At 47.7% G+C, this 10,489-nt stretch overlaps 1 protein-coding gene and 1 pseudogene across 2 annotated transcripts; both read right to left on the bottom strand.

Annotated features, from left to right (window-relative positions):
* Positions 1-443: 443 nt before the first annotated feature.
* LOC120694932 lies at positions 444-3,482 on the bottom strand (annotated as a pseudogene).
* Positions 3,483-4,201: 719 nt separating this feature from the next.
* Positions 4,202-8,942, bottom strand: LOC120694931 (ubiquitin-activating enzyme E1 3-like). Of its 2 annotated transcripts, XM_039978258.1 has the most exons (7): positions 8,800-8,942; positions 8,444-8,679; positions 8,153-8,370; positions 7,245-8,039; positions 6,303-7,171; positions 5,558-5,990; positions 4,202-5,049 (listed from the first exon to the last, which is right to left on the bottom strand). In XM_039978258.1, exons 2-7 carry the CDS (start codon positions 8,664-8,666, stop codon positions 4,453-4,455), a joined length of 3,135 nt encoding a protein of 1,044 aa, XP_039834192.1. In that variant the 5' UTR covers positions 8,667-8,679; positions 8,800-8,942; the 3' UTR covers positions 4,202-4,452. The 2 variants fall into 2 exon arrangements, with proteins under 2 accessions (XP_039834192.1, XP_039834191.1); XM_039978257.1 differs by lacking the exon at positions 8,800-8,942 and having other exon boundaries at positions 8,444-8,720.
* Between the last annotated feature and the right edge of the window lie 1,547 nt (positions 8,943-10,489).

The raw sequence follows: 10,489 nt of genomic DNA, 5'->3' as shown, positions 1-10,489 counted from the left end.
GCCGACCTCACATTGTTCTCCCTCGGCTTGCCGAAATAATCTTTGTAAGTGTCATTATAGCGGCTCCGTCTTGGAGATCTTTCGATCAATGAAATAGTAAGTGGGGATAGCCATATTTATTTTGTGTGGTAATAATTCATTTCTTGGGGAAAAACTGCGGATTGGAGTTTTATAAGATCAAACGCTAAATTTGTCAACAAAGTGGTTGTAGTTTAGTGGTGAGAATTCCATGTTGTGGCCGTGGAGACCTGAGCTCGAATCCCAGCAGCCACAAAGTTTGTATTTATTTTTTGTCCCGCTCCGTTTCATCATTGATTTCCTTCCTTTACTAATTTTATGGAAATTAATTAATTTGGGATTTTGGTTTGGGGGAGCAAGTCAGGCAGCACCAACCAAGCTCCAAGCAAGCCAATATAACTACTCCAAATTAAGCACCCAATCAATCAAACCAAACCAATCAGCTATCTTTCCCTTCTTTAATTACTGTCGCAACAAAAGATTTTTTTGCTCCCATGCAAATCAAGAAAAAAAAACTAGATCGGATATTTTTAATCTGAATCTGAAATTTGCTCCCACCAGAAGTCGAACCCAGGACCCGAGGAGTGCTATCGGAGCCATCTAACCATTTCAGCTAGAGGCAAATCAAAATCAAAAAAGAAAAGAAAAAAATCACATACCAAACAAATACCAGTACTCTGGCGCAGCCACACAAACCAACCATTCCCAATCCCATCAGGCAGGCATCAGCAGCTCATTCAGCTGCCTTCGGAAGACATGATCTCCAGCTCCGCCCACCACAGAGGAGACACCTTCGGAGTAGCCCCCTCAGGCTCCAATGCGGTGATCTCCTTCATCCGGGCAGCCACTTGTGCCATCTGTGGTCTCTTCTTCGGATCTGGGTCCATGCACGACCTCGCAACCTCGCACAATGCACGCGCAGCTTCTTCGGGGAACCACCCCAGGCTTGAGTCTATCACCTCTGCAACGGACATACTGCCATCCAAGTAGCCAGAGGCCCACTGCTCCACTGACCCTTCTTCCTCACAGTAGGGAACTTTTCCCGTTAATATCTCCAGCAATATTGTACCATACCTATGCACCATCCCATCTACGTCCGAGATTGTGGAGTCATCGGTGGCTGAACTAGGATTCCATCCCCCCTTGGCGTCACTCCAGAAATCAAGGTCCGAGACCTTCGCAGCAAAATCATCAGTCAGGTATATCGTACTCGAGTCAAAGTTCCTTGGAACAACACGTGGGTTCAGCTGGTGCATGTGCTCTAGACAGTAGGCTATCCCCATCGATATCCTAAGCCGCGCCGTCCAGTCAAGGCACTCAGCTTCTCTGACTGCAACGCAACCAAACACCGATATGATACATCTTCTGTGGTATGGGAGCAGGTCATACTAAGTTGATGCTTTTGCAAGTCACTTACCATGCAGATGCTCAAAAAGTGTTCCATTTGGAGCGTATTCAAAGACCATTGCTCTGGTAAAGGGATTATCTTCCTCAGTACCCAAGCAGATTCATGAAATTCTTGTGGCTTACTTTTGATAGACTTGTAATCTGAAGCACAATATTAATAAGTGTGAGTGTGTGTGTTATGCAAAACACAACATATTTTCGACTTACATGGAGGAGGGAACTATCATGCTACCTTCTCCCTGTAGTGGGATTCAGACTCTTTTGACCATTCCTTGATGGATGTTATTGAGCTCAACACAACTGCTATTTCAACTCCACTCGATAATGCTCCCTTGTACAGCATGCAGCTAGGCGTAGAACCAACAATATTGCTGAAGTCCTCACAGGCTGCTTGTAGCTCAGATCGTTTCAATGCAGGTACACCTGGAACATAATTGTACATGGTGCAAGTCGGAAAACTGAACTACTGAAGTAGACAAGCATAACGAATGCACACAAAACTGAAGGAATTTTACCTGTTACAAATGCTCGTTGCAGTGCAGTTGCCCACTTAATCCTGTGGCCCACGGCCTCACAGTGCCCACTTTCTTAGCTCGGTAATAAATAACAGAAGCTGCTGCCATGACAAGAAAAACCGCGCTCCCTGCAGTTACGAAACTGTAGTTTCTCCAAGAATGCTTATGCGGCGAGTGAGCTGGAGGGGTGGGAGGCAAAGGGCTAAGTGGACGTGGAGGGGCTGCCAATGGATGAAATCCTGAAGGAAATATTGCAGGTGCGGAAGCAGATGGTGACGGCGAGGCTTTAGGTGGAGCACTGAGCGGTGAGGGTGACGGAGCAGGCACTGGTGTTGGTGTTTGCGATCTTCTTCTAGGTTGATTGTGCTTTGTGTGAATATGATGAGCATGTCTATGCGCTTGGAGAAATGCAGCATACTTGTATCCATCACCAATCTGCAGTAATCTTCTAGCATGCCCATTTATGAAGTTTCTATCACAGGAAGCAATACAAAAAACAATCTGTTGCATGTGATTCGAGTGAAAACACTAATTGGTCCCAAAACTTTGAATGCCAAATGTTGGCGCTGAATGCCATTTGGCATAAAATTTGACAAATTTGGAAAAAAAATAATAGGAGAGAAGAATGTAAAACAGCATTTGCTACAGAGGAACTGAAAAAATCAATGTATATTGCCTGCCAGTCTCTTCTGTGTGCAACAGCCAATGCTCCGTATTATATTAGCATGTAATTGGTGGGCCAAGCTCCGATCAGGCACATGCCAGACCGCTCAGAGGGAGACTGCTTTCTAGGCAAATTTGAAGACGCCTATTTGATTAGTGAATAGTTTTTTTTCGAACAATTGATTAGTGAATAGTGATCGACAAGGCAACATTTGATGAGCTACTAAGCTCAAATAATAATTCATGTCAAGTAGTAATCAGCAGGCAAAAGAATACTCGTTTCCAATTTCATGTCTAACTGTCGAGGTTAGGAATCACCAGCGAGCAGCTAGAAATAGAAAAAGCCATCGCTGCCAAAGAAAAAGAAAAAAAAAGGCGAAATTGTAAATTGTCATCGCTCGCTCACCCAAGATGACATTGGTCGGCACCGATTCCGCCTCCGTGAACTCCAATCGCTGTACGCCCAATCCAAGAGGAGAATCACCGTCGGTGGAAATACATGAGGCCAGCAACTTGAGCAGAGAAAAAAAAAAGAGGAGGGGAACCTGCGAAAATCTGAGGGCACCGACCTGCACTAGCGCGAGCGAGCAGCAGCAGGCAGGAAAGAGAGGCCAGCGGCAGGAGAATCCGCTCCATTCGCACGCAGGGAAGGGCAACAAGAGGAGGGTGGTGGCATGGGGATGGACTAGGGGAAGCGAGCGAGGAATTGGGGTGTTCGGTGGCGGGCGACGGCGCCAATGATGAGGATGTGAGATCTGCGGCGAGGGAAACGCGTGAAAGAGAAGAGAATAGTGAGCCAGCAGCCTGCCTGTCCCTGGGGATGAGTCTCCTCTCTGAAGAGAGACTCGACCACAGCAAGCAAGAAGATGGAACGTTGACTATGACATTTGGTCTCGCTTCTACTCCCTCCGTCCTAAAATAATATAGGACATTCCAAAGTTTAAATTTTGTACTCAGATGTAAGACATTTTAAGTTGAGAGTAGATCATATTGTTTTAATTGTGCATTATTTTTTATCTTTCCCAATAAAAAAATGTGCATGAAGTAGGAGACGTGCGTGCGGAGGAGGTGCATGAGAAAGGACATTTTATTTTAATTAGCACATATTTAGTTAGTCTCAATACTTAATAATTATGAATAAAAGAGTCTTTTTTATCTCCATAATCTGTTGAAAAAATTCTAGAGTGACCTACCTTTTAGGACGGAGGGAGTAGTTCTAGTGGATCCAAAATCTCACTTTATACGTTTCTTATTGGTACAGATGTCATTGGTAACAAGTAGTACATAATAGTACATCTGTGACTCTTGAGTACTACTTACTTGGCCAGATAATGAAGTAGTGACAGTGAGATTACAAGCTAAGATTCTGCTGCACATGCCCTGTGCTGTGCTAATCTGTCATGCTGGATGGGTGATGATTGGTTGCAATCATTAATTAAATCTAAGAAGCAAAGCAAAACCAGCAAATAGCTACAGCTTCATATCCCCAAACGCGTTAGGCTATGTACCGTATGCTACTAATTGCGAAATTACTAATACATACCCATGTACAGGCAGGCAGAATTCACGCTACTTTGAATCGACCAGAAGGAGACACATATAAAGAAACAAACAGATTCAAGTTTCCTGCCGATTAACTGTAACCATCCAATTAGATGTGGCATGCGCAGGAGCTACAAGAGCAGCACACTACACAATACTAATGAATACTACTACAGTATATTGATAAGAGGCCGGATAATAGATAGAGCTATCAGTGCCAACATGGCAAGCTAGGAGCGTCTTCAGTGCCAGGTCTCACAACAAAAACAACGAAGCCATCTTTCTACAATCTGGCCCCAGAAGCAGACTACCGGAAATGGACGGATACGAGAGGGATATCAATGTCGTTCCCATCATTGTCCTCGCAGGCCACCACAATATCTATGTGCCTCCTGTACTCAGGGACCTCCACCTTAGCGACTTCCCTCGCCACATCAACAACCTTCTTCTGCAGTCTTTCCTTGTGCCTCGGGAACATGCTATTGTACAGCAGAGACGTGCCACAGGACATGCTGTAAGCACTGAGGCCCTTGTCGCTGAACCATTGCAGGAGCTCCGCAACAGTCAGGTCGCCCTTGATCGACCACCGATCCCATACCGTCCAGCTAAGGTCTTGGTGCTTCATCACCTTGGCAGGAACAGGCTCGGCCATCGAGAACAGAGGCAGCGCTAGGTTGGCAAATGTGTTGCGGTAGTCCTCAATAGGGTGCTCCCCAGCAATAACCTTGTATAGCTCAAGGCACACAAGACCTGTGGCCATGGCTGTTGAAGTTGCAATGGCAGGGATGATTCTTCCAGCGATGAACTTGGCCTTCAACTTGTCAACCTCAGGAATGCTGTAGTTCCTTGCACGCATGTTCGCAAACCCAGATATTAAATCCATGTGAAAATTAGTGTCATCATCCTGGAAAAAAGCAAAGTGAATGTAAGACAAGCTCTCTCATCATGATATCATCAGGGGTGGCAGCTCAGTATAATTCACATGTAGCACCAGGTGTATCGGCTTTTTCAACATATTTTAGTTCAAGGATACAGACATACAGTACATAACATCTGACCACGAAAAATAAACAAATGTGCCATGAAAGAAAAGCAAGAAGCATATCGGAATCCAGGACAACCAACACACACCGTTGCCACGAGATAAATGAAATTATGATTTGCAACACTAGGAAGTAGGAGATTGTACTAACTACATATGGAACTAATATCATTTGTATATTAGACTTATGAGTACTTATGGTGCTGATAAGTGGAACTGAGGTATCATTTGTTTAACAATAAGAGTAAAGAATATTAGCTACATCACGAAGAAAATGGACTATAAACAACAGAGAATGGCAGCAGCATTTGCAGAGACAAAAAGCAAAAAGATCTTTGAACCTTAGACTTGCATAAAGATGTTGGAATACCTTCTCAAATTGGATAGGTTTCATTTGGAACCCTGGAGGCAGATTCTTTGCACATTCTTCTAACTTGGACAGAAGGTCATCGATAACAGCAACATCATCAACTGAGGCACTAGAAAGGTTAGTAGCCTTCTCATCTGTCACAATATTCACCCCTTTCTTTGGCTCAAATTCAGGAACTGCGACCTTATTGACTGCATCAGCCAGCTTACTTGTGTTCTTTGCCCAGTCAGGTATAGCAATTCCAAATGACTCCGCTCTCAGTATTGAAGCAGACATAATGAGGTGAATGTGAGATGAGTCAGTGGCTGAAAATTGCAGAGGCCGAGGAAAGCGCTTTGGGGCAGACCAGAAAGGAGTGCCTGTGCTAGTAGAAGCATCTTCGGGAAAAGTGAATGTGAGCTGCTTCACACGGTTTGAGAAATAATCCTCAAACCTGCCAAAAAACAAAAGGAAGTTGGTTAATCTTACAAAAAAGAAAAATCCTGAAGATGTACCTCCATAAAAATGAAATCAGATCACAAGTCAAAGCATATTACTTATCAAATGTTAACAGTCCTGGACTACAAAGGTACGTTGGTTAATACATATAACAGTACAAGGGCATAGCATATTTATGGTTAATTGGACCCATATCTTTTTATGTGTGCAGGAGGAAGATGTGGAATTCCATTAGACATGCAGAAACTAGTAATAGATTTCATACAGAAAAGATTATAGCGATGGCAAGCAGAACATTTGAGCATACCTAAGTCGGGCCCAAGTTATGCAGTCCTCAAATGTAATGCATCGCTCCTTGCCAAGACATTCAGAGACACGTTCAAGTAGTTCTCTTGCCTGGGCATCACCTGCCTTCCTCATGGCAGCAGAATATTGAGTAGGATTAGACAGAAAAGAATTTACTTCATTTGGTGTTTTCTCTAGCAAACCCTCAAACTCTGAACGAGCCCATGTCAAGCAATGATCAATATTGTGTGGAAAAGAATGAACTGTGCACATGGGTGCCTGCTTCTCTGGTGGGTCTCTTGAAGCTCCATAATTTTCAGTAAGGTGAGGAATGACCATTTGAGTATTGCACTTTGCACCCAACGTCCCTGACTCCAGTAGTGGCTTCTGGAAGTACAGGCACCTCATGTCCATATACATCCTAGCATTAACATTATCAAGTGCATTGATGACAACATCCAGTCCGTCCCAGAATGTGTCATGGAACACACTTTCAGTATCTGGACAGGCACGGTTCTGAAGCGCGCCAATTTGGAGGCTGGGGTTGATAGCTCTGGCAGCAGCGGCAGCCACAGTTGACTTTGCCTGTCCAATGTTCCAGTCACGGAATAGAAATTGGCGGCTCAAATTGCTTTTCTCGATGACATCATCATCTGTTATAGTTAGCTTCGACTTGGAGCTGCAAGAGACACCCATTAAGGCAAGGTTCTTCAAGAATTCACATCCAAGGGCACCAGAACCCACAATGAAAATATTTGCATCTTGCAGCTTCTTCTGAAGCTTGGAACCAAATACAGAGATCTGAGCATCATAGCGGCTGTTTGATGGCTTCAAGTCTTGGGGATCCAACTGGTATGTCGGGAGAGATTCAACAGAATCAAAGTAGAAGAACTGAATAAAGTGGAGTTCCATCAGATAAAGGGAATCAATATGACAATGAAGGTACTTTATTCATAATACAAACCTGGTAAAGCGGATGGAATTTCCCTGAACATGCTTTCACAACTTCCTGACCAACGATACCACCAAACATTGCGGCCATTGGGTTCAAAACAGCTCGAGAACCACTTGCGAAATGCCGGAGCAACTTGTCATCAATTTTTTCCTGCTTAGAATCAATTGATGCTTCATTAATATCAGCAACAAACTTGAGAAAGCTTTGAGCATCCTGCTCACAACCAGCGGTAGGATATCGCCCATGTTCTTTCCTAAAACTATCCAGAGCTTGAAATGCTAGGTGAATTACAGGTGAACGTTCAAACTTTGAGAAGTCACTCAGAAGGAAATCGCCAGGATCTTTCATAGCATCTCTTAGTGACTTGAAACGTAGAACCTTTGGTTCCTTCACTTGTGTAACAATTCCACCTTTTGAATAAACACCATAGCTACCTGTATCCTCCTCAATGGTAAATGAAAATGGCCTAGCATTTTTGACCTTTCTTGGTTTACCATCATTCAGTTCTTCCATGCCCTGGACCTCAGAGAAAACAACAAGATCACCGTCCTGAAACTCAAGACGCTCATCATCAACACAGGATACCATTGCAGGGCTGTCATTGCTGATAGATGCAATTATACCAGTATGTGGATCTTCACCATCAACATCAAGTACGGTAAACTCAGGTCCAAAATCACAAAAGACACTACCGAAAAGTCCAGAAACTTGAGCTTTGATGAAGGCGATTGGAGGGTGGTGGCTGTGGCAATAGTCATCAAATTCATAAGCCTTGTCTAAGCTTATATCGGTGAAAACAACAGCCTGAGGTACGATACGAATCAAGTTGTGTGTTAGGCAACCATATCAGATAAACAAGAGTTGTGTGAAATCATCAACAATTTGATGGCAGATGGTGCTGAGGAGTGGAGACAAACCTGGAACTTAGATAAGTGCTCTTTTGTCAATTCCTGTGTTAGAGCAGATACCAGGACAGCATTGTTGAGCTCCTGCAACTTGGATACACAAGCAAGGGCCCTGTTGTTTCCAATATCTTGGTCGGACAAAAAGAAATTGGCAGAGAGGTCCCACATGTCCACATCTTTGACATCATGTACAGTGACAGATCTGACGCCAGCAAGAGCTAGATTCTTTGCTGCAAAACGGAAGGACATTCAATAATCTGGAGCGAGGCATTCAATTTTGTGAAGAAAAAATGGAAGACGAACCAATCTCAGCACCGAGGCCATTGAGTCCAGAGACGAGGACGTCGGAGGCGAAGAGGCGGCGCATTGTCTCCCTGCCGTAGACGGCGAGCTGCCTGCTGTGCAGGTCCTCGTCGATCGCCGGCGGCACCCCATTCCGAGTGCCGTTACTGGCCCCATTGTCCCCCAGCTTGGGCCTCTTGGACTGGGCGCCGTCAGAGCCCGCGGACCTCTTGGAAGGGAGCATGGAGAGGAATCCCCTGCTCAGGAAGCGTAAGCACCTCATCGCGGACGGCCAACAGGAAAACGGCGGAGAAGAGACGAGGATACGTAGCAAGCAATGGAGTGAGAGGGTTGGAATGGACGGATGCGATGCTTACCTTGAGCTCGGCGAAGTGGAGGGGGGGAAGGAAGGGATCGGCGAGGTGCTTCGGTGCTTGGCGTGGCGGCTAGGTTTGGCCGTTCCCTTCTTCCCTTCCCTTTGGGATGCGCCGCCGCCTTCCTTGGAGCGAGGTGGAGTGTGTTGGAGCTTGTTCGGAAGGGTTTTATATGTATACCATCATAAAAATAGCCCCGACGTCTATACCACTAAAAAGTTTGGTGACACCTCTGTATCATCGAGTTTTTTCGTTTCGAGTCTGTACCATTCCATCCACCATCCGTTAGGAATTAACAGATTTAGAGATCTGACATGTGGGTCTAATTTAGTAAATTGACCATTTTGCCCTCCCAATCTCCTCCCTGTCGCCCTCCATCTCCTCCCCGTTGCCGTCAGACTCCTCCCCGCTGTGCCCGATCTTCCCGGCCTGCCCATCCTCACGAGCCGCTGCCGCCAGCACCATCCGTCGCTCCCCCCCCCCTCGCGCACTCTCTTGCTCGCCCCCTCCCTCGCTCACCCTCGGACACCGGCCGCCGCGCGCCGTGGTGGCTGCGTCGGGGCCGCCGCGTGCCGGGGCGGGGCCGCGGCGAGGCAGGCAGATCAATGCGTCACCGGCCAGCAATCCCGATGGCGCTCGTCGAGGCCAAGCATGCTGGCGTGTCTATCTCCAGCGCGGAGCTCGCGGACCCCCTGTTCGTCGTCGTCCTCGACAGCGTCGAGACGCCCATCCGCCGGAGTGCAGGGCACCGCCAACAGTGGAGGGCAGGGCGCCGTGGCGGACGAGTCGCGGCCACGGGCGCTGGACGCCACCGGGCAGGTCATCGCGACGAGGATGCCCAGGGCGGCCGTGGCGAGGGCGGTGCGGCGAGGTCGGTCGGGGCGGGGTGGCCGCGCGGCCAGGGCACACACGGCGAGGGCGGCTGCGCGCGGGAGCGCCGCCTCGGGCAGGCCTCCGCCGGCGCGAGCGCCGCCTCGGCCGGGCTGCCGCCGGCGCGGGCCTCGCCGCGGGCAGGCCTCCCCTAGCGGGGGCGAGCTGCCGCCGCCGCACGCGCGAGCCAGGGAGAGGGCCATGGCGCCGCGCGAAGCTCCGCCTCGGTGGGGCCATCGCCGGCGCCGAGGCGGCGAGCTCGGTGCTGTCCTGCCGCCACGCGCAGCGCCGCCGCAGGCCGTGGCCGCGCCGCGCCCCCGCACGCATCCCCACGGGCCGCCGAGCGCAGCACCGCCGAGGTCCTCCGCTGCGCGCGAGTCAGGGAGACAGAGGAAAAGAACCGTAAGGAAGAAGAAGATGACAAGTGGGGCTCGCTCGTCATTGAGAGGAGAGAGTTTAAACAATTTTAGCATCTAACGGTATAATGGTCTTTTCGCAGCTCCATTACCCTCCGTTAGTACTCCTTCCGTCCAAAATGGTACAAACGTCAAAACAAAAAAAAACGCGATGATATAGAAGTGTTACCAAACTTTTTAGTGGTATGGACGTCGGGACCATCTTTTGTAATGGTATACATATAAAACCCTCCCTATTCGGAGCCTGGAGGGAGAGGAGAGGTTGGAGGAGAGGAGAGGCAGCCGCCGCGGACGCGGAGGATACACCTGGGCCGTTGCTGGGCTCGGGAAACAGCTGCTAGCCCATAACCACACCCTTTTCAGTTTTCATCATTCACAAAACAAATTGATTTTTACATTCGATACTG

This window comes from Panicum virgatum, chromosome 2K (assembly GCF_016808335.1).
Source record: "Panicum virgatum strain AP13 chromosome 2K, P.virgatum_v5, whole genome shotgun sequence".
NCBI lineage: Eukaryota > Viridiplantae > Streptophyta > Magnoliopsida > Poales > Poaceae > Panicum > Panicum virgatum.
Note: the sequence above shows the minus strand (reverse complement) of the source record. Positions and strands in the feature narration are given on the sequence as shown.